The 25,348-nt window shown below is 41.0% G+C and overlaps 1 protein-coding gene across 1 annotated transcript in view; it reads right to left on the bottom strand.

Annotated features, from left to right (window-relative positions):
* Window positions 1-25,348, bottom strand: part of LOC124606160 (dipeptidase 1-like) — a 369,120-nt gene that overhangs the window by 62,334 nt on the left and 281,438 nt on the right. Inside the window, exon 8 of the mRNA XM_047138127.1 lies at window positions 21,149-21,325. Within this exon, the coding sequence (XP_046994083.1) occupies window positions 21,149-21,325 (177 nt within the window). The remainder of the gene's footprint in view (window positions 1-21,148; window positions 21,326-25,348) is intronic.

Genomic DNA, 25,348 nt, shown 5'->3' with positions numbered 1-25,348 from the left:
GAGCGTCAGCCATGTAAGCAGGAGATCCCGGGTTCGAGTCCCGGTCGGGGCACACATTTTCATCTGTCTCCGTTGACGTATGTGAACGCCTGTACGCAGCTAAGGGTGTTCATTTCATTGTAATTTCATTCTAACGTGCTGCATGGTCACCGATGGTATCTGTCCGAAAGAACAGATACCATCTTAGTATATATAATGAAAAACAATAGAAATGAGAGCGGTTAGGAACTTAACAGCAGAATTGCTGATCGCTAAGTAGATTACATTATTGAATTCTGCTACCTAGACAGTAAAATAACCCATGAAGGAAGGAGCAAGGAGGACACAAAAATCAGACTAGCACTGGGAAAATAGGTCACGCACGCCTATGAGAAGTCGAGTAGTATCAAAAATAAGCATTAATTTAAGGAAGAAGTTTATGAGAATGTACGTTTGGAGCACAGTATGGGCAGCGGGAAAACGGGAACAGAGAAGCATCGAAGCTTTTGAGATGCAGTGCTGAAGAAGAAAGTTGAAAGTAATGTGGAGTGATAAGTAAGGAATCAGGATGTTCTTCGAAGAATTGGGGAAGAAAGGAACATGTGGCAAAGACTGAGAAGAAGAAAGGACAAGACCGTGAATCATGTTTTGAGACATCAGAGAATAAGACCAATGGTACTTGACTGCGACGTTAAGCATATAAACTGTAGGCGGAATCTGTCGATCTTCTCTGTAATCAGACTTTATATAATAAAGTGGTTGGCACTGCCTGAGAAAATCTTATGTAGAATGTTAATTATGCGTAAAAAGGATGGAAAATTAGACTAATAATTTGGTAACCATGAGACTGATTTATAGAAAGATCAATCGTTTAACATCACATGCCAATGTTGGAAGTTAAAAACCAAAGAACGAAAAGTACAATGTGACATAACACCAAACAGTAACCTATTTCAAATTATCAAACGGATATAGGTGACAAGTAAGTGCAGTATCTCCCATACCGTTAAAGAATTATTTTAAGGAACTGATATGTTACAGGGCGACACTTTTTCACACTGGTTACTTACTGGTTTAGAATGGATACACTTGGCGCAAACGTCAAGTTGATGCCATCGTCATAACACCGGGCCCGCATCTCGTGGTCGTGCGGTAGCGTTCTCGCTTCCCACGCCCGGGTTCCCGGGTTCGATTCCCGGCGGGGTCAGGGATTTTCTCTGCCTCGTGATGGCTGGGTGTTGTGTGATGTCCTTAGGTTAGTTAGGTTTAAGTAGTTCTAAGTTCTAGGGGACTGATGACCTAAGATGTTAAGTCCCATAGTGCTCAGAGCCATAACACCGGACTCATTCTCAGTAGAAACAGAATTCATACATATATTTGGATACAAGGACTACACGTGTGCCTAAATTGTTTCATGCGCACGCAAGGGTAATTTTTTTAGTACAGTTCTCACAAATGCCGAGAAATTCATCGCGAAAGACTTAGCAGTTGTGTTGATATTTAAAACTTATCGTTTATTTTGCCGTCTCAATTACGCATTTATTTTTATGATATGACTAGCTTCAGATCTATGTTTCTGCACAAGCAACCTGGCTTATCCATATCGAACTTTACACCAGAATCCTGTTGTGCACTATACTGATTGTGCTGAATAGCTCTATGAGGATTGGATCGGTTGCTTTTGCAACTACGTAAATGTGGAGATCCATAGCTTTACCACGAGGGAGTTTATTACACAATTACAAAGACGTTAAGCTGATCGACTATGGTCGAAACTGGCCACATTATTAAAAGAGATGTGCGACTGAGACGGATAAATAGATTATAAAATTTACCGTCATTCTGTTCACTCTGGCAAAGTTTTTCCCAATTTCAGGAAAATAATAAGTTGAATCCAATCATACACACTTTCCAAAACCTTCGTGTAGGAAGTATATGTGGTGAAAATGTAACTATATATGCGGCTTGTGACGCCGGAAAGGTGGTTACAAGCCCACTATGCAATCAAAATAACTACATAACTTTCAAATTTCTGCAAAGTACTTTTATTTCTCTGTCTTTTGGTTCCAACCATACCTTATTAACATAGATCAACGTAATTATTGATATACAAAACCCTATTAAACATGTAATGGCAAATACGAGTGGTTGACCACAGTAATGTGTAGTTTCATAACGTTCACAGCTAAACTGAACGCAACATAACGCGAAGTCTGCTCTGTTTACCGTATTTATCTGTTACGTGAGTCTCACATATATTGTGCGATGTAAACTGGCTCATTAACTCTGAAATCTCATTTCACTCTTCAAATTCGTCGTCGTTCCGAAATAATACCAGTTGCAGTGCATCTGATGTTAGCGAAACCGTCTCCTCCAGCACTTTCATAACCACACCAAATATGGTGCTGTCTAATTATAAATAAATCACTCATGCTTACATATCTAGGAAGACCCAAATAACTGCTATGTGTAGAAGTTTTCTTCAGTCCTGCCACAGCTATACACCGACAGAGGACGGGACTAAGGGAGCGCCACCTGCCTCACAGAATACTGTCAAGTTAGTACCTAACACCGGTCTTTACTCAGCAGGCATAGCGAGGTAAACGTGACTGAAGTATTTCCTGTAAACTGAAATATGTTTTAAGTGAGGATACGCAAACAACAACTATACACAAGTTGCCAACATTGAGAAATTATGGTACTAGCGCTCCTCGTGTGTCACGGAGAAGCGGAGATTGTTTATTCGAACACTTCCATTTTCCGACAATACTAACCTACGGAGTTCATAGTTAAAGTAAACGAATAACCTAATACTGCGCAAATGCCACTTCCGTATTAGAACACGGAGATAAACGCATAGGTATGGAAGCACATTAAAACAGATGTCGGGATAAACAATTGGTTTTCTTTACAGCATTTTCCGTTAAATGTCCCATACGATTATTCGCCTCACTCCTGTGTTAGATAAACGAGTGCGTTAACTATTGCATGATAAAGTTACAGCTACAAGGATCACATTTTAAGGATAATCTGGGTTTTCTGGTGTAAAAGAAAGCAGAATAAAATCGGCGTAGTGTAATTATCGACAAGCCTGCGCCCTCCGGAACGCATAGTAGAGTTGGGCTCTTGTCGCTTGGCGTATAAGAATGAATGGGAACTCATTTCATTTGCATAAAAAGTGCGTTTTCTGTGTCCGGCAAGCCATCGAAACGTCCCAGAGGCATATTTAAAAGGCATTTTATTTGTCGACAGCGATGAGACACCCGGAATTGTTTTTCGGTTGCTCTGTTCCTACTACGGACTGCAACACTGTGACTCTGTAATTTACCGACAACATCCATCGAGACTAAAAGGCTGGTTGACTGCGCCAACAGAACGGAAATTCTGACAGACTTTGAATTACGGAAACGTTTTAACGAGAGCGTTTTAAGAAAGTTATTTATGTTTCTTTTTAACGATTCGATTATACTGTAAGATCCATTCAAAATCGTATAATAGATCGCAATCGCAGTAAACCTATTATCAAGAGAGAGAATTTTTCTCTAATACTCATTACGACTGCCTTTTTTCTCTCTAATGTTACTGAAGCAGGATCAACCAATATAACTGAGGGAAGTGGACATCTTTACCCTATTAAATGATAATCGGTACATTGATCACTTCAGAAGGCTATCGAATTCACTAGCTCAGCGCATACAGAAAACATAATATTAAGCAGTTGATTGCGAAATTAAGCACGAAGATGATCTGTAGTGCATACTTCCTAAGAAAAAAGTAGCTGAAAACGATGTTATTGTTATATTATTTGCATTCTCTGTGCTCTTTTGCATTCTCTGTGCCCCGTCCTCACAGCTACTGGCGGAAGTAAAGCTGTGCTTGGGTAGCTCATTTGGTAGAGCACTTGCCCGCGAAAAGCAAAGGTCCCGAGTTCGAGTCTCGGTCCGGCACACAGTTTTAATCTGCCAGGAAGTTTCATCATGCAGACAGTTCATAGTGACACTTTTGATGTGTGAAATGGCATTGTCCTGTTGAAAAATGACACTTGAATAGTGTGACATGAGAGGTAATACATGAGGATTTAGGATATCTGAGACATACCATTGTGCAGTTAACGTTTCTCATCCACTGCCATCCATGACGCCAGGTCATACCCCTTGGCTCCTCACACCACGATGTGAGGTCATACCCGATGGCCTCCCATACATGATGCTAAGAGTATCACCGCTGTGCTTCTCCAAAGATCTCGAAGAATTGAACTTCTCACCAGGTCGCCGCCATACTCACCAAGTTCATTCGAAGAAGTCCAAAACCACAATTCGAAGCTGAACACAAAGCGACGCCATCCGCCATCAGTCCATTCATACCAGCTACGGCACCACTCCAAAGTCCGTCAGTTATATTGTGGTGTTAATGGCAGCCTAAGCATGGGCGAGTAAACTTTCTAGCCTGGCTGTGTTATTCTCCTACCAATTGAGTGGCGTGACACAGAATGTTACAGAAAATACGTTACTTGTTCTGTACTGACAGCTGTAGGTGCGAAGGGGCTATGACGTGCTTGGTTCACAGTAGGGCGATCCTCCCCTGTGTTGGTCAGACACAGTGGACAGGAACATTGACGTCGAGTATGCCTGCTAAATAACAAATAACGGTGGTTTTATTATTGTAGCTTTCTATAGGTCCCCATTGGGAAATTTTCAGCTATTTCTGAAAAGTTTGGATTTTTTGTTGTGTAGACTGTTACACAGAGGGAAGCAAATAATTTTTTTTTTTTTTTTTTTTTGGCGGGGGGGGGGGGGGGGGGGGAGGTATTCAATACGGATTTTCTGAAGGAGTCTGACTGGAAAAATGACACTGAACTAGTACTCTGTTCTTCCAATTTGACATGAGTTATTGATTTTTCTATTCAGATAGTGGAGGGTGGCAGCTAACTCATAGATATTATTTTCATAGGAAAACAATGAATTTGGTCAAATGAAACAGTCTCCTCTTAAGAATGGTCAGAATGTACACATAGAGTATTAGATTATGTGAAATAGCTCCCTACAGCAATGCAAAGCAGTCGTCCAAACTGTTGCTTTCAGTTAACGAATTAACACTTGCAAATTTCAGGGAAAGCTTGCAGCAGCTAGACTAGGTTTAGGTGTACCTGGACTTGGAAACTGGTTTGAAACATAAATTATTTCATGACAACGTTTACCGGCCGGAGTGGCCGTGCGGTTCTAGGTGCTACAGTCCGGAACCGAGCGACCGCTACGGTCGCCGGTTCGAATCCTGCCTCGGGCATGGATGTGTGTGTTGTTCTTAGGCTAGTTAAGTTTAATTAGTTCTAAGTTCTAGGCGACTGATGACCACAGAAGCTAAGTCGCATAGTGCACAGAGCCATTTGAACCATTTTTGAACAACGTTTGTGAATAAACAGTTTCCCCAAGGAATGAATGAAACCACGTAAGAAACAATGACTTCTGAAAGAATAACATTTTATTGTAACTGGAAAAGGAAAATCTATCCAAAAAGAGGAAAGCGTAATGCCGCAGAAATAATCAAATATTATAAAAAGTAGTGTGCTATATTAAGGAAATGTATTAAAAAATGCAGAAGTGTGTGTATTAGGTCTAACATTATCACCTCTGGTAGTACGAGTAAAACAATTTGGAATATTGCTGAAAGGGAAACTGGGCAATCAAGAGCACAAGAAAGCTGTTTTACCATCAGACTTAATGAGAAGTCTGTTAACAAAAAATAAGAAATTCAAAATATTTATAACGATAATTTCTTTTTAAATGTTGTGTTCGAAAATTCTTGAGTGGGCTCCGACAAGCATTCTGAGTACACATCTCTGTGCAATGAGTACTTCATCTGTTAATGAGTAATTATCCCAAAATACAAGGCTATACGAAAGCAGTGAATGGAAGCTTGTGTAGTAAGCAAATTGATTGATGTATTTATCGACAAAATTCATAATAATTATAATAGCGTGTGTAGCTCAGCTCAAACGTTTCAGCAGATCATCAATGTGTTTCTTGCAATTCAGTTTCTCATCAAAGTATACAGTCAAAAATATTCATTATTCTGTCTTAGCCAGAGACTTGTTTTCACAGTCTTTATTTATTAATGGCTTTTTTAACTTACTTTACAACACTGGATATACCATGTTTCATAAAAATTTACTTTTAGTCTATTTGCAGAGAATCGCTTAATAATTTTCTGAAAGGCATTATTTATATTTTACTCCGTGAATTCTTGTTAGTTGGCTGTGATTATTATACTTGTACCATCAACAAAGAGAGCTAGCTTTGCATCTTCATGAGTTTCCAGTGACTTATCATCAATAGATAATAAGAGTAATAAGGGAACTGAGGCTAAACCCTGTGGAAGTTAAATCTTGATACCTCACTAGTTCCACTAATCTATTGATGTTTTTGCATCATGTGAACAGTTTATTAAAAGATTGTCCATTCTTCCAGGTAAATATGAATTACACCATTTGTGCATTGTCCCACTCATAGCACAATACTTAAGTTATATAGGAGAATTACATGATTTACACAGTCAGAAGCCTTTAATAGACAAAAACTCCCTGTGGTTGATTTTCGGTTATTCACAAAATTTAATATTTTGTCAGGGAAGTGTATATACCATTTCCTATTACAAAGCCTTTCTGAAAACCAAACTGACACTTCTTAAGTACTTAATTTTTTGCAGATATGTGAAACCACTCTTCAATACATCACTTCTTCGTGAAAGGTCTAAAACGTGAGTTGTTGTCACCAGACATATCCACCGTTTTATGTGCTGATTTAAGAATAGCGTACTTCAGTCTATCAGGAAACATTCCCTGTGTCAGTGAGCTATACCATATGTGGTTCAGAATCCTGGTCATGCATTGGGAATAAGCTTTTAGTACTCTGTGAGAGATGCCATCAATTCCATATGAGTTTTTACTTTTTGATGAGCTTATTACTCTCCTAATTTAGAAGGAGGCTGAGTAGATTTCAGCTTTATCAAACTGCGTATGTATTGCCTCTTCCACATATAGTCTTGACGTTTCTAATAACGGCAGTGCCTGTGTAGCATTCATTGCATCGTTCTTCTTAATTAAAAACGCTCTGAAATATCGTATTTATCCGCCGATAACAGGCAGCGACTTTCAATTAAAATGTCTCCCCTTTAAGAGAATTACACAATGCGTCTTCGAGTGCAGGTTGTGACGCAGGAACGACAACGCATGAATGTTTGGGTCTGGCCGTGAATAGTGCAGGGATAGCTAAAGCGATTAACGTGGCAGCACGCGTAAAGCGAGATATTTTCATTTTAGTTATTCCCTTACACAGCTAATGTCCGTATTCGCAACTGTGAACACAGGTACTGCAATACCGTATAGACGGCATTTGTTAACAGTTGATACATTCATTACATTCTACAGAAGAAACGAATTCATATTCACGAAGTATTTTGAGCAAAACGACTTGTTAGTGTATTGCGATGATGTACATGACCTGATGGGTCAGTTCAACATTCCCTGCATGTCAGGTGACTGGAAATTGGTTATTGGCTCATCCACAGGAGACCCGAAAGTAGTTCTGCTGCATAATGGTTACATGTATGCCTCAATCCCTGTCTCCCTTTCTGTGCACCCGAAGGTAACGTATGGCAACAAGAAGATGCTTCTTACTACCATTCATTATGAGGTTCACAGCTGGGTAGTGAGTGGTAACTTGGAAGTGTTGGATATGCTTCTAGGACAACAGTTAGGATGTATGAAGTTCCCCTGTATAACCTGTGAATGAGATAGTCGGGCTCGTAACAACCCGTGGTTGCAAAGCAATGGCCTCGGAAGATGGAATTGGTTCCAGGCGGCAAAAGGATGAAGTGTGACCCTCTAGCGGAAAGGGACAAGGTACTCTTTCCACTCTACAAATCAAACTGGGCATAATGAAGCAGTTCGTCAAAGCATTACCTATGTGTGTCAACTCTTTCAAATATCTGTGTTACAAGTTTCCCAGCTAATGCTAGATGAAGATTCGCCCATTGATTTATTTTTTATCCAAAACTGGATTCTGTAAGCAAGGAACATCGAACTTTGGATGTTCGGATGATGGGTGACTACTGCTGGATGCTTTACCGTGAGGACACGGAAATCACCCTCAAGAGGGAAAGCAGGGGTCACGCCATGACAAGTAAGAAAGCAGGTAATGGATGAGTATAGTGTGTGTTTTGTCCGGCATTTTCTATGTGCATATGTTCACTGTATGAATATAATAATTTGTTATTGTTGGAAACTTGTATTCTGCATGACTCGTGTGCGTGTGTACGTGTTTGTGTGTGTGTGTGTGTGTGTGTGTGTGTGTGAGTGTGCGTGTGCGTGTGCTACTGCAATATGTCATATCAGTACTGGCCAACAATACGATTAATGGAAAAACTGTGGTTGGTAAGATGTTCTATCATTTTCGAATTAAGGAGAGAGGAAATTTATAAAGAACAGCTACATTTCCGAAGGAATAATCTTTTACCGTACCTTCTATAATCAATATGATCAAGAAACTTTGAGCCTGGATTATTCGATAACGCTTGAACGCTTGAGAGTCACATCGCATTAGAGTTTAATTTGTTACATCCAAGTACGTAATATAACCGTGCCGAACATGGGCACAAGCGGAGATTCGCGTACTGTTTGCTTTCCTTCTACATTTTCACACACAGAAACTAGAAATTGATTTTCTTTTTCTTGGTGTATAATCAATAGTTATTTCTCATCATGCGCCGACGTAGTTCATTCTAATCATCTTAGAGATGCTGGATGCACATTGAAGAGCCTCAGCGGTTATTTTTAATTGGTATACAAAAAAGGAGCCAAGAAGTTAGTATTCAAATATATTGTCACTGTGTTCCATGCACTGTTGTTTATCCATCGGTTAGAAGTGAATGGTCTTTGTCTAAACCACACAAGCCGATCATTAAAACCAACAAAATGTCACAATTGTTACGTCGTTCTCAGGTATAAGCGGTTTTTGAGACACCAACCACGTACAGACCAATGCATCTGTGTAAAACATCACGTACTGCTATTCGTCAACTCACAAAACGTTCTTACATTACGCCAAGGACTATTTCCTGGGTAATATGTCCTCATCTTGAAGGAGATATTATACATCTCCTTGCCCCCCGATGTCTTTTGCCATCCTTCCTTACAGTAGTGTAAACTGGGTCACTGTTATGTGTTTGTAATCAGTGACCCCTCGGCAAAAGTGCGACCAACAAAGTCGACTTCCATAACCTCTCAATTTCTGTGACTTCTGTTCCCTTCCGCCACCGTAGGTGAGTGGACAGCGCACCGGATTGTCATGCCGGGGAGCCCGGGTCCGATTCCCGGCTGTATTGGTGATTTTCTCCGCTCAGGGACTGGATGTTCATGTCGTCTTCATCATCATCATTTCGAACTCATCGACGAGTAAGTCTCCAAAGTGGCGTCACCTCGAAAGACTTGCACCATGCGATCGGGTCTACCCGCCGGGAGGCCCTCGCCACACGACATTTCACTTCTGTTTCCGATCTTCAAAAGATCTTCCTACCCCCTCCTGTTATATCTGACAAGGGTATTTATTAAGAGTTTTGTATAGTACGTGATAATAGGATATAAAAATATCATTATGTTTTTTCTTCACCCTAAATTTTATACGACTGGCACTTGGTAGACACGACGCCTAAATGGACAATCCTAAATTTAGAAACGATATTCGGTTTCGAAAGTTTCTCATAGAGTCCATGTCCAACGTGACTGCCAACATTGGTCCTTGACAGGACATCCTCCAGTCGTTGGTGGTCAGCGACCCAGCGCGCTCGGGTGTAGACTGCGGCGAAATCGGCGCGCCAGATAGAGGATCTGCCCCATGGCGGGATGGTAATGAGGCGGATGCTTAGCTATGGGCAATGAGGGCGCGAGTCAGTTACACTACTGGCCATTAAAATTGCTACACAAAGAAGAAATGCAGATGATAAACGTGTGTTCATTAGACGAATATATTATACTAGAACTGACATGTGATTACATTTTCACGCAATTTGGGTGCATAGATGGCGTGTATAGGTACAGCTGTCCATGCAGCTTCAACACGATACCGCAGTTCATCAAAGGTAGTGAGTGGCGTATTGCCACGAGCCAGTTGCTCGGCCACCATTGACCAGACGTTCTCAACTAGTGAGAGATGTGGAGACTGTGCTGACCAGGGCAGCAGTCGCTCATTTTCTGTATCCAGAAAGGCCCGTACACGACGTGCAACATTCGATCGTACATTATCCTGTTGAAATGTAGGGTCTGGCAGGGATCGAATGAATGGTAGAGCCACGGGTCGTAACACATTTGTGATGTAACGTCCATGCGAACAAGAGGTGACCGAGACGTGTAACCAATGACACCTCATACGATCACGCCGGATGATACGCCAGTATGGTGATGACGAATACACGCTTCCAATGTGAGTTCACCGCGATGTCGCCAAACACTGATCTGACCATCATGATGCAGTAAACTGAACCTGGATTCATCCGAAAAATAGACGTTTTGTCATTCGCGCACGCAGGTTCATCATTGAGTACACCATCCCAGGCGCTCCTGTCTGTGATGCAGCGTCTAGGGTAACCGCAGCCATGGTCTCCGAGCTGATCATGCTGCTGCAAACGTCGTCGAACTGTTCGTGTAGATGGTTGTTGTCTTGCAAGCGTCCCCATCTGTTGACTCAGAGATCGAGACGTGGTTGCACGATCCGGTACAGCCATGCAGATAAGATACCTGTCATCTTGACTACCAGTGATACGAGGCCGTTCGGATCCAGCACGGCGTTCCGTATTACCCTACTGAAGCCACCGACTCCGACTCTGATAACAGTCATTGAACCTTGACCAACGCGAGAAGCAATGTTGCGATATGATAATCCGCAATCGTGATAGGCTAAAATCCGAGCTTTATCAAAGTCGGAAACGTGATGGTACGCATTTCCCCTCCTTACATGAGGCATCACAACAACGTTTTACCAGGCAACGCCCGACAAGTGCTGTTTGTGTATGAGAAATCGGTTGGAAACTTTCCTCATGTCAGCACGTTGTAGTTGTCGCCACCGGCGCCAACCTTGTGTGAATGCTCTGAAAAGCTAATCATTTGCATGTCACAGCATCTTCTTCCTGTCGGTTAAATTTCGCGTCTGTAGCACGTCATCTTCGTGGTGTAGCAATTTTAATGGCCAGTAGCGTATAATCTCCATTGGGGTCGGTGACTGACATATGCGAACATACAGTCAACATGGAGGACGTAGAATAATGGTAGCTAGATCTAGAACACGTCCAGAACATAATAATGTCAAGAAAAAATGGCTCTGAGAACTATGGGGCTTCACATCTGAGGTCATCAGTCCCTTAGACTTAGAACTACTTTAACCTAACTAATCTAAGGACATCACACACATCCATGCCCGAGGCACGATTCGAACCTGCGACTGTAGCAGCAGCGTGGTTCCGAACTGAAGCGCCTAGAACAGCTTTTTTTTTTTTTTTTTTGTTCGTTGTTTTCGGTCGTAGCGGACTTCACATGACATCCGTTGAAGTTCGTTGTTGATCCTTTCACTCAGCTTTTTGTTTCAGAGACCAACCAGCTCTCTGTCCGAACACGCTGAACTACCGTGCTGGCATTCCGCTCAGCCACAGCGACCGGCCAATGTCAAGAACGACAGTGTGTGTACAGAATACAAACTGCATACCTCACATGACAGCGAAGATACATTCTGACCACCATCTATTCTCTGGCTATTAGTATATCGTTTACGAGAAGAGGTGTTTAAGAAAAACACGTGTACAAACACACACGGATTTTCAATATTTCAGTTAACTACCCTCACCAGAATAATAACCACACTTGTTGCCTATGATATCTGTGAAGCTTGTAAGCCCCCGAAGAGGGTGTAGAGACAGGTGTAAGAACAGAGAAACACCTCGATGAGACCTCCCACCGTTGTATCACAATAGTCGATATTATTATTATTGGAAAATTCTCCCAATAAATGAAAGACGTCACGGAAATAATTCATTCAACATTTCTTTAGTTTATTCTTGTTGTTCCAATAGGCTTTATTTCTTTCTCAGACGGCTTTGATACGTTCTATCGACCACTTTGGTTTGCAATGTTTGTGTTTTCGTTACTCTGATGCTAAAATTTTCCTAGATTTTGTTGTGAGATTTTTCCAACCCCTATCGGTTCGATGAATCCTCTGAGGTATTTGAAGTACAAGAACCTGATGAACTTATCATATTTTGCTTTCTGGCTCGTGATTTCTGTCTTTGAAAATAAGCATTCCGTTTTCTCAAATTACATTTGTAACCCTACTTTTTCTACTAATTCTTTAAGGGTCTCGAACTGTTTGACGGCAGCTCTTTCGTCTTGTGAATTATTATTATTATTATTATTGTTATTATTATTATTGCTTTTATCATCCTTTTTCTAAGAAATATAATTTGTTTTAGAGATTCAAGTGTTTAGTAGAAGGTTGGAAACAATAAATAAAATGACGTGAGTCGAACACAGTACATGCAGACTTAGACTGTCTAAAATTCTTGAAAAGCGTATCGTGCTAGAGCAGCATTCGATACACCTGTAAATGTACTACAATCGTTCAAAAAATGGGCAAAATTGTCGACCCATTTGGTATGAGCTTCTGTTGTCAGTGAAAATGTTTTCCGGAAGACGATGTGGCAGGGCAGCACGGGTGTTCCTAAGATTTGTTAATTACAGATCTGTCGTGTTGGTACCGAACAACAGTACTTGTAATAAAATTTTGGTAGTGTACAAATTAATCTGGATATGCATTTACTACCATTAGGTGACATATACTGTGAATGGTAAAATTTGTTTCTTTCCAGTTTATACGCTTAAGCGAAGCGGGAAATATGAAACAATAGGTTTCAGGAACACTGCTCGCTATCTCTTTATCTCCTACTGCTGCCTCTAGACAGCAGATTATGAGGGTGGAGGGGGGGGGGGGGTGCTGAGCTCGACGCACTAGATGATCCCTTATGTATCGCCAGCAAAGTATCTCTGCAATGCGGACACTACAGTGTATTCTCCGGCTTTGCAAGTCAGAGAAATGAAAGTAGGAGCGGGAGCGTCGAATATGACAGTAGACCTGCGGCGGTCGTGTAGCGCAGAAGGGGGAAGGCAGAGAGCTCAGGTGTGGGAGGTACCTCGTGGCGGCCATACGGCTGCGACATCCAGAGTCCCAGCAATAAATCCCGACCACGATACCGACTGCGGTTTATGCCCCCCTTAGGGCCTCATACGAATTTCATGCGCCGGAGTTTGCCTTCAGGAAATGCGGCCGCCGGCAGCCATCCAAACCGAACGCAAAGTGGATGATTTCTGCTTCTTGAGCAGGAACCGGATTACCAAGTCCCCTTCCCATACGAACCAGGGCTTGTGTCACGGGAATCCTCGATGTTTGTTTCCGCAGGTACCAGGCACAAGCGGCTATTCTCCAGGTACGCCTTTTCTTGAACAGTTGGGCATTCTGTTTCATTACTTTGCCTGTTACTCTCATAACAGATGACAAGAACTGGATCTTAGATTTATAACATACGTCCCTTTTATCGGAAGGACTGTCCGTAAGATGTATAAATTCAGCATTCTTGTGAACCACTTTGTTTCGATTTTTAACTCACGGACTGTAATAATAGGTAGAATACCTTCAGAATTGAAAATCAAAGTCTGTGGCCTTCGACGATTGTGTATCTTAGAGTGACCTGAAGCATCAAAATCTTATAAAAATTAATTTCTGTATATAATCCAAACAATGGAAGTAGTTTGAAATCTTCATTTACATACGTACTCCGGAAGCCACCGTATGAAACGTCGTGGAAGGTACCCTGTACCGCTACTAATCATTTCCTTTCCTATTCCACCGGCAAATAGAGTGAACAAAAACGGCTGTCTCTCTAATGTTGTCTTCGCGGTCCTTACGCGAAATGTACGCTGTTGGACGTAGAATCGTTCTGCAGTCAGCCTCAAATGCCCTCCTTCATACTGCTGTGTTCACAAGAACGCCCTACAGTGCATTTGTCTCCAGCCATCCTGATTTAGGTTTTCCGTGATTTCCCTAAATCGTTTCAGGCAAATGCCGGGATGGTTCCTTTGAAAGGGCACGACCGATTTCCTTCCCCATCCTTCCCTAACCCGAGCTTGTGCTCCGTCTCTAATGACCTCGTTGTCGACGGGACGTTAAAAAACACTAACCTAACCTAACCTACAGTGCATTTTGGTACCAATATATCTACAACTCTCCTGTTGTGTGGGAGAAGTTATTGGTTACACTTACCTTCGAGCTACAAAAGTAGAGGAAATTGATTACGGTACCAAATGTGTGATAAATGTACGACGCTACTGGGCGAACTTTAGTTAATCCTTTATTTTATTCCGTATAAGTTCTTTCCTAGTACTACTTCTTCAATTTAGAAAACTGAACTGCAAGATATAGACATTTTTCATGAATTTTCTTTACCTTCAAATACTTACTTCTCATATTTAGCGTAAATGTAGGCTTTTCTGTCGCCAATATTCTTGTGAGATAAAATATACTCGTTAAGCTTTCATAGCTCTGCTTAAAATACGTTATTATGATTTGTTGTGTATTAGAGTTATAACTTACATAACACTATCACTAATCCTTCCCACTATCTGGAGATTATACAAATAATTCTGTACACATTTAGTAGAGATTCGCTTCTTACGTTTCTACTTAGGGGGTTTCACGTTGTGTCTGGTATTTATTAACGACATTCGAGCCTGAGGAGAAGAATCATCCGGACCAACACAACGGAGAATCACTGTATATTCTGATTTTTAAGACTAAACAATCACCTGTGAGTGCTTCCTGTACGGACATGTTCATGAGCACTAGGTGCTTTTTAATTGTAACTGTTTCATTCCTGACAAACCTATGTATAATGTGTTACATTTTATCAACCGTTATGACAAAATCGTATGAAGTTCAAACGCCGTAAATTCACAATGAGCGAGTATATCGTAACATAAAATTTTAGAAGATCAGAAGGCGACAGTTACATCTGTGGATACCGATCGCCGAAAATAAATAATTTGTGTGATGAAGCTACAGAAAGTTTCTTTAAAAGTAAAACAGATCGCTCCTTCTAATTTCTCAACATCAGAAAATCCAACGGAAGTTAACTTAGAACTTCATATGATTTGGGAATTTAGAATCCACAAACTATAGCGTGCATAATGATAACGAGAAATGAAGGTTGTGAGGTGTAATGCATGCTTCTTCCATTAAATAGCGAACAGTGTGTGTGTGTTTAATAGAGAAACCGCCTCGGCATTTGACAGGATCGTTTTGGGAAAACCACTGCCTCGCACTGTGAAGCTCGATTGTTTGCTTGCTTTCCATGATGTTCTAGTTAAAAGGTGTTTTTGTGGTATTCATTCTGAAGACTGATTTGATGCGGGTCTCCATTCTACTCTATCTTGTGCAAGCCTCTCATCTCCGAATAAGTACTGCAACCACATCCTCCTGAATCTGCTTACCGTATTCATCTCTTGATTTCCCTCTACGATGTTTAGTCCCCACACTTCATCCAGTACTAGAGTGATGATTCCTTGAAGTCTCATAACGTGTCCTATCAACCGATCGCTTCTTCTAACCAGTCTGTATCACAAATATATTCCTCCCAATTCAGTTTTGTAGCTCCATGTTAGTTACATCATCTGTCCATATAATCTTCAGCATTTTTCTGTAGAACCACATTTCAAAAGCCTCTTTTCACTTCTTCTTTTAGCTGTTTATATCCCATGTTTCACTTCCATATATGGCAGCACTCCATACAAATACTTTCAGAAAAGAATTTGTAAGACTGCAATCTACATTCTATCCTAACAATGTTTTCTTCATCAGAAACGCAAGAAAAGCTAAGTTTTTTAATATCGTGGGGATCGCTGGCAGCGTCTATTGTCCTGGGATGGTGTATTCTGTATAACGTTTACTCAAGGCAACGCAGTTAACCGATTCTGCCATTGCGCCTTTCCATTAACATCTGCAAGATGTCTCGAAGTCGTGCTACTAAAAACAATGGTTATGTGTGAAAACTGTCTGAAATTATAAAGTAAACGTAGTTTCACTAGTACAGCCATGTCACAAAACCTGCCGTATCGAAGTTGGTGAAGCGATAGCTTCAAAAAGAAAAGTGAAACGTTATGTCAGGCAAAGACGCATGAAGGTGACAGTCTTGGAAAAAAGTAAAAATATCAGTAGCTTTTAATACGAAACGTTCTAGAACAGTTTGCATAATGAGTCGAGGCGCGAGCTATCAAAAGCAACATGCTGACAAAGAAACAATTCATGCACAAGGTAGTTGATCTATTCAAACTTTAGATCGTCAAACGGCTTGCCATGAGTTTTAAAATGACTTACAAGCTATTTGCGCTATCCACCAAGCCTGTTTCCGTATGACCTTTGATACTAATTTGAAACGGAAAGCAGGAAGGAAAATCGGCCGTGCTGTTTCGAAAGAACCATTTCAAATTTTGCCTGGAGGTATTTAGGAAAATCAACGAACGCCTAAATCAGGAAGATCGGATGCGGCTTTGAATCGTCCTCCTCTCGAATTTAAGTCCAGGGAGCTAATCACTGTGCTACCTCGTTCGGTTAATTTAAAACAACACATGAATTGAAGAACTGAATACGAAGTTTATAGGATAATACCATCTTTCGCGTCTGTAATAAAAGACTTATTAACATCATACGAATTTCTATTAATTTGAAAGCTTCTTCAAGTAAGTTCTGTTTGTTTTTTACATCATGCTTAATCTTATTCTACACATGTGTTAGACCTCAGTACACAGCTCTTTCACTGTTAGGAAATAAAATTTACGATTTTATGTTGAGAAATTCCACTACCGTGCACATTGTAGTACATGAAATGGTGAGTCAGTAAAGTGCTATGTACAAAAATCTGACACATATGTGCAGAAGAACGTAAACAGTAAAGTAAGAAACCACCGATGAGTCTTTAAACTAAAGCGATACGACTGTTGCTACACTCGCAAAAGACGGCATTAACCTGTATATCTGTTATAACTACGATTGCAGAAAAATAGGCCGAGGAACAAAAAATACAACTTGAATTAAATTTCTCTCGGTTTATGATATAATTACACTGGCAAATAAAATGTTCAGTTGTAAGGAAGTTGTGAGCAAGTAACTGAAATTTCTTTTCACTTGCATTCAGATCGTAGGAGATGATGTAGAGATATAAATATTCGCTTCTGGCAAAAATGAACATAATTACTCTTACGCTAGGTTACACCTGATGCACTGAAAATGTGCGATATCCGCCCTCATCCTTAGATAACAACGTAAAACTGTCTCTAACGTAGCCCAGTGGAATTCATACGCCGGTATGTAGACCTCTCGTCACTTACCTATTATGTTCAGAGTCACATAAAGACAAATAATCCAATCGGCATCCACGACGCCTCAAGCACCAGCCTCATTTCAAGCAAATAGTATTACTACAACCACTACGTGCGCGTGAGATATTGCTATGCAGAACCGAACTTAGTTCGAAGAGCTTTCAATAGAGCCCATACAATCAATAAACTCATCATTTCTTACGTAGGCTATATGTTATATCCAACTTTTCTTTTTTTCTAGGTCAAAGATTGAGATAAATTGCTGTGCTTGTTTGTAGCGTCCACATGAGACCATGCGTTTTGTGTGAATCACTTGTTTTTCTTCCTACCAGCTCCCAGTAGGTTTCCACATTTGCTTGAAGAAAATTGTTCATCGCAGCGTTGGCGTGGCTTCGAGATATAAAGGTAATTTCTGTTTGTTAGTACAAATTTTGAACTAGAACATGTTTAATTTATGCTGCACTATTCTAACATATTTTGCGCTATTGAGTAGGTGATCGTCTATTTCCTCCCAATAATACGGTGACATATTTTTTTCGTTGTAGTACTCGGTTAAATTCTGAAATGACCAGTAGGTTCCCATTCAAAACAGAAAAGCAGAGGAAGAAGAAGAGGAGGTATGTGATGTAACATATGATGCAATTCCAGTGAGGAAGACACCGCTATCTGTACCACTGTCATCAGAAAAAGTGTTCCACGTCATGCATCTTCCTGTGAAGATGAATAATACCTAGAAAATTCCCTCAATTTGCAGGTTGTCTGCATATAAGGCTTACACCATTTGTGCAGTGCATTAAATGCAAAATATATCTCTGTTTCACAGAAAAAAGTAATTGAGGCACATAGCATATATGCTACAGGCCCTACTATTTTGGTGAATCGAGTTTATTTATTTTTTTAATTCAGTGATTTATTCGTGTTTCGTCCCATAAGTACATCCCGACAGAAACATAAATCTATCTTACTTGTATTGATATGGTGTCTGTTCTGTCGGACATGATATTATTGATGACCTGCAGCTGTCTAGATCGAAATTAGAATTATATATAAATACCTCCAGCTGCTGACGAGCGTTGATATATATGAATGGGGACAGGTGAAAATGTGTACCCTGACCGCGACTCGAACCCTGAATCTCCAGCTTACATCGCAGACGCTCTATCCATCTGAGACACCGAGGGCACAGAGGATAGTGCGACTGCAGGGACTATCTCGCGGACGCCTCTCCCGAGACCCACATTCTCACCTTGTATGTCCACGCACTACATTGGTAGTGTCCCACACCAACACACTCATTACTCGTGGAAGACATTCTAACCAAGTCCCGGTAAGAGTTCAGGTACTATGTGAGCATCAGCACAGAAAAAGATTGTCGTGGCCTGTATTGCCGTAACTATAGGCCTATACTTATATGGATATGGTGCTGTTCTTTCGAGTCCCGGTCGCGGAACACATGTTCACCTCTCCGCCGACATATATCAACGTCCGTCAGCAGCTAGAGGTATTAATATACAATTATTATAAATCTATCATTCAGAAAATCTAGCCTCAGGACAGAGGTCATTAATATGTTCTCATCTGCATGCTAATTTTTTGGTAGCATAAATGGATAAAGTGAGGTAGTAGCCCCATGGGTTTTATTGGAGACTTTTCCATAATCTCTAATTTTCGTGAATTTTTAGTTTTTATGATGAAAACTCCATTAAATTTGGTGAAGTGGGTTTACGTATGGCTCGAATTTATACATTACGCTATACTATACGTTAGTTTGTTACCAAAATCCTTCATTTGGCATTAATACTCTTTGCCTTCACAATCATATCATCACCTCACAATCTAAACAAGACCTCGGGCTAGATTAGAGATCATGCTGTCACTACAACCAAGACACAAGATTTGTTGGAAATGGAGGGGCTGGCATTGTTACATATTAGCCCTTAAATGGATTTACGGAGTTAACGGTTTACATTTGCAATATGTCAAAAGTTGAACAATGAAATTTGACAACGTGGAGTTTCGTTAACGGCACTTCACAGCTGCAGAATCTATGTCACAATTGCCTTACAATACACAATAAATTATTATTGCTGTAGAGGCAGATTTTAAAAAGTCTTCAGAGATATCCCCCCCCCCCTCTGTCCTCTTGCTCCTCCAATACTTCTGAAATGTCTAGGAGCCATTTACCTCCAGTCTTTATCGACTACGGTAGTAGTGCGGCATTACAGAGTGAAGAGTATGTCAAGTAAGAGACGGTAGCGGGCAGACAATGAGTCACGCTTATCGCAAGACAAAAGCGCCCTGATCAATAGTTAGCTGCATTTAGTTACGACAGCAGCTGAGTAGTTTAAGTGTAGTTATTCTGATTATTACGTCTGTCATTAATTATTGCTAATTTATTTATGTGAATGATGATATGACCGGAAAGTAAGTGATTAAATGAATATTGTTATGACTATTAACCGTATACACGTTAGCGTGAGACCTGTGATCATACGGAGAAAGTAAATTATACTCTCAGGGGAATTTTGTAATGTACATCTAGCCAGTTAAAGGGGCTTTGAAAACAAGAAACATTGTACAATAATTCTGTTATCTGAAGAAGGAGTAATTCTGATATATGTAGAGTTTCTAAATTTGTTCATTTAGTAGATTGTTCATAAAAGCTATTGAGTTGTTATTGACAAATGTAAACGACGCAGTATTGGCTAATATAGGACTGGCTATGATGTGTATCAGCCAGTCAGAAGACAGTACGTTCGCGCTTGTTTTGTGAGCTAAATAACTGCTTTGTGAAGACTAAATTTCACTTCGAAGCTCAGCTAGCATTAGGTTCGGAAGCGGATGTAAGGAGCTCTGATTAGGTGTGCTAATTCTAAAGAATAATGATTAAAACTTGACCGTGGGATACCGCAAAGTGGGTAAGAACCTGTGAGGAAAACAAACATGTGAAATTCCGATTTTAATGTTTAAACTGTGACTAAACTCTAACTTTTGAATAATCAAGATCCGCGTGGCATGTTGCAAAATTGTGAGCGCAAGCTGAAACTTCGTAGTGGTAAAATTGTGTAATATATGATCGATCACTCAGTCACAGATAATCCGTTTTTAACGGGTTTGGTTGGTCATCATAAGCTGGGTATTACGAATGACTGTGATTGGGTGTGAGTGTAGAAACTATAACTTAAGATTATCACGAACTTGCTAGTGTTCGCCGGCCGGAGTGGCCGTGCGGTTCTAGGCACTACAGTCTGGAGCCGAGCGACCGCTACGGTCGCAGGTTCGAATCCTGCCTCGGGCATGGCTGTGTGTGATGTCCTTAGGTTAGTTAGGTTTAATTAGTTCTAAGTTCTAGGCGACTGATGACCTCAGACGTTAAGTCGCATAGTGCTCAGAGCCATTTGAACCATTTTTTTTGCAAGTGTTTCCGCGTAAAACCGGTGTCAATACATCGATGTTTTCACTTACAAGGTAACCTTCAATCATTTGCTCAGTTAACATGATACCGAGAAACAGATGATGCACCCGCTGGATTCGTATAATGTTACTGCTTCTACTACAGCTATTCCATTAGAGGACCAAAACTCATTTTTCACAGGGAAAGCATATGGATCGGACTGCAGAAGAAAAATTCACCGCAAAGTGAGTGAACACGAATTCTGTAGGAAGAGCTTGCAGTAATCATGACGTTGCAAGAGGAGTGCAACTTACCAACAGCCTGAGGACGTCGTCGGGCACGTTCCTGGAGCTGTTGCAGATGGAGTAGGCGCTGGAGTGGGAGAAGATGACGGGCGCCTTGCTAGTCTCCAACGCGTCCTTCATGGTCTTCACGCTGGCGTGCGACAGGTCCACCATCATGCCCAGGCGGTTCATCTCGCGGACCACCGCCTGCAACGCAGCGCGAGTCATCTACCACACACCGCTGGTATACAGGAGGTACAGTGTTCCCATTGCTGTTTCAGGACGTTATTGCAGGTATTTTAACACTAGATGTATCTCTCATTAAAGATGAATTCTACAATCACTGTCTACATCTACAAATGATCTACTGTGATGAACAATCCACGACAACGTGAAACTTCTAAAGTTTTCGCTTTTGGAGATGGTCTTTCTTGAGCAAAACACAATTTTGTCTATTCTTCCACTTCCCAGACATGTTTCTCTGCAGTTTGAACACCATCAGTGGATTTTATTCCTTTTTTTTCAACCCTTAACTCGCAAGGCGACTTTCTGTAACGCATAGCACAAGGTGGGGTTCTGTGACTCCTACATTTAAACCAAGGGTTAAGGCAAAAAACATTTGAAATTTTTAATTTATGCTACATAACATTTATTTTTACAATTATTTAAGTGTTGTTTAAACGCTCCTAGTTTATTTTATTTCACTAAAGAAAACCTGCAGCATTCTACTATGTATCACACAAAAACACACAATTTTGTGTGGTTCTTTCAAATAGTACACATAAATATAGAGTTACTGAATTTTACATACTGAAAAATTGTACAATCTCTGTACTCCGCCTTCAGGCCACGAGTGGCCTACCGGGACCATCCGACCGCAGTGTCATCCTCGGTGGAGGACGCGGATAGGAGGGGCGTGGGGTCAGCACACCGCTCTCCCGGTCGTTATGATGGTACTCTTGACCGAAGGGGCTACTATTTGATCGAGTAGCTCCTCAACTGGCATCACGAGGCTGAGTGCAACCCGAAAAAATGGCAACAGCGCATGGCGGCCTGGATGGTCACCCATCCAATTGCCGACCACGCTCGACAGCGCTTAATCTCGGTGATCTCTAGGGAACCGGTATATCCACTGCTGCAAGCCCGTTGCAAGCAAATAAATATCCAAACAAAAGTAAAGTCCAGGGTTTAAACTTGCACATGAAAATTCCACCCGACAGGTACAAAAAGAAAGTTTGTCAAATTGACATTCATTGCTGGGATCTACATTTCTACCACCACTCTGAACACATTCGATTTTAGCAGACACTTTAAGTACTCCGTTGAAGAAACAGACAGCTCCCATTGCAACTTTCCTGAAATTCTTCCTCTGAATGATACTTTGTTCGACAGCAGAACTGTGACCACTGGCTAATGTGAAATAGTCGTTTTCTCTTTTATTTCTTGATCTATATCACTGACCGACTAACAACTTCATCGAACTCGGGAAAATTAAAAATGACACACTCGTGCCAATACATTTTGAGCTATACGGTACCGTACTGAATAAAACTGGTACGTAGTTTACGAGTCTCGTTCTATGACACTCCAACACTTATCAGTAACACGTGTCAACAATAAACACAGAAGGCGCTAGCACAGCGGACAACAAAACATTGTAGGCTTGGAAATTTAAGGAGGGTAGGGAGAGTACAGAAGCATTCCACATCAGGCCTCGGAGAGCGAGTTAAAAGCTAAATACGAAAAATGTTCATTCATTACTACTTTTACACACATGAATTTCAGTTTCTAGGACAGTATTTACAAATTTGGAGAACAGACAAACTTCTTTATGTATATTTTGTTACCAAACGCTGTGGTTTTCCTGTTTTTTTATTGAACTTGTTAAATTTCACAGTTTTTCTTCTGAAACTATATACAATTTAACGTAGGAAAGTTGCATTGATGAGCCAAAACATCACGATCTCTCGCTTGGTAGCTTCTTTGTACTTCTTTGGAACGAAATACATCACTGATACTGCGTATCAGCTATCCCACAGATTGTTGGTTGCGAATGACGACAACCATCAGCTGTAGTATGGAATGACGACAATGAGAATTTGTGCCGGACCGAGACTCGAAGTCCGCTTATCGCGCGCGGTTGCATTACCATTCGGCTGTCCGTGCACGACTCACGCCCAGGCCCAAACCTCCACGTATCGTTAAACATGCGTCCGCGAACTGTACTCGTACATCTATTATATATATATATATATATATATATATATATATATATATATATATATATATATTGCAGTGGGCTGTGTTATTCTGATTACATGTTCCCTTCGAGATGCATGCATGTCCGAAGGACATATAGGACGATACATAGATGTTTTGGTCTGGCCTTAAGTCGTGCACAGATAACCAAATGGTAAGGGGACCGCTCGCGATGAGCGAGAAATCCAGCTTCGAGTCCCGATCCGGCACAAATTTTCACTGTCGTCATTCCATTCTACAGCTGATGGTTGTCCTCATTCGGAATTGCGAATGCATTTAATTTAGCTCAACACAGCTATCCCGGCAGGTGAGCCATGAATTAATGGTCCGCAGCTCGTGGTCGTGCGGTAGCGTTCTCGCTTCCCGCGCCCGGGTGCTGACCTTAGGTTAGTTAGGTTTAAGTAGTTCTAAGTTTTAGGGGACAGATGACCATAGATGGTAAGTCCCATAGTGCTCAGAGCCATGAATTAATGGATCTAGTTCAAATGGAGCTAAAGCGGAAAGTCTACGTTTGGCCAGGCACCTGACGTGTAAACAGAAGATAAAAGTCTAAGCGTGATCTTATTCAAGCAGCCGTTATTCCTACTTTCGTTATGTAATACGCAACTTGTATCAGAGTTGCTCTAGGCTTCTCTAGTCATAACAAAGCCAACCCTCATATCGATCAGTGTCTAAACTTGAGATCACTGGTAGCTTATAAGTGCGAACTGTACGACAGCTGCAGACAACTCCAGACTGGACAAAGAAGTTCTCATTTTCCGCGCTAGAGTTAGCCCTTGTTTAAGACTATGAATGGGGATGTTCGTGACGGCTCAAGAACAGAGCTACACGACGAGATTATCAAAAATTCTAAAGATGCCACTGACAGAGAGCAGCAGATTCTGCGTGAGAGGTTCCAAGATCAGACACTAGTAGTTTGCCTTCAGGATAAACATAGTTGACGTCAATCTCTGAGCACACTGTCGGCGTAAGCAATAAACATCACGTGGTGTACTTAGATGAGCCACTAGAACATCCCCTTGGAAAACGTTACAGAAGCATTATTTAACACTTACGGCTTCAGTAGTCATAGAAGCCAGACTGACCAGTATCTGCAGCAATGTTGCTATCCAATGATTCGCAGTAGGTCTCTTCCACCAAATTATCCAAGTCTACTTTTTTAAATTCTAATCCGACGGTATTGGATACAGTCTTATTGGATACTTGGTCGATCAGATATCACCCGTGTAAGATGTAAAAACGAAGTATTCGATTTCAGATCTTGTTGAGGCAACGCATTCCACTCTGTCTTGTATACAGTCAGTAGTATCTGTCAATTCGTGCCAAATTATAGATAGTTAACGCTATAGCATTAATATTATTATGCTGCGGACTTCCTTTGGACAGGGAGATAAAAATGCACCGGTCCTAGCCCACTGTAGCCGGCACCGAAATATGGTTCACAGTGCGGACACTGAGGTACTTTGTATGCAGTTCTTCAGAATCGGTGTGTGTTCAAAAATCGTTACGCAGAAATGCTAATTACGAACTTCTCCAAACCTTTGAACGAAGTCCCTAGTACGTCCTACTTCGCTTAGCTGTAAAGTACCATTCAATAACAAAATCATCCTCCTAAGATGATTCATCTCCAGTAAGAGATTGAAAGTCCAAATGTAAGTTTCCAGGCGTTAAAGTATTTCGATGCAGATGTTTTACAAATCAATCACGAATATTAGAAATCACCTGCAGTGAACCTAGTTGATTGTTTCCAGTTTAGTGAAACAGATATCGGAAGACAAACTCAAAAGTCAAAGATTCGCCGTGGTGACAAAAGTCATGGGATAGCGATTGCACATATGCAAATGGCGGTAGCATCGCGTGAATGAGGCACAAAACTACAACAAATTAGCGAAGCTGTCGTTTGAGCTAAGGTCATATTTGTAAAATGGTTTCCCACCTGATTATGGACTGACAGTGGGTATTGAACGCATG

The sequence above is a fragment of the Schistocerca americana genome, chromosome 3, assembly GCF_021461395.2.
Source record: "Schistocerca americana isolate TAMUIC-IGC-003095 chromosome 3, iqSchAmer2.1, whole genome shotgun sequence".
In the NCBI taxonomy this organism is placed as follows: Eukaryota; Metazoa; Arthropoda; class Insecta; order Orthoptera; family Acrididae; genus Schistocerca; species Schistocerca americana.
Note: the sequence above shows the minus strand (reverse complement) of the source record. Positions and strands in the feature narration are given on the sequence as shown.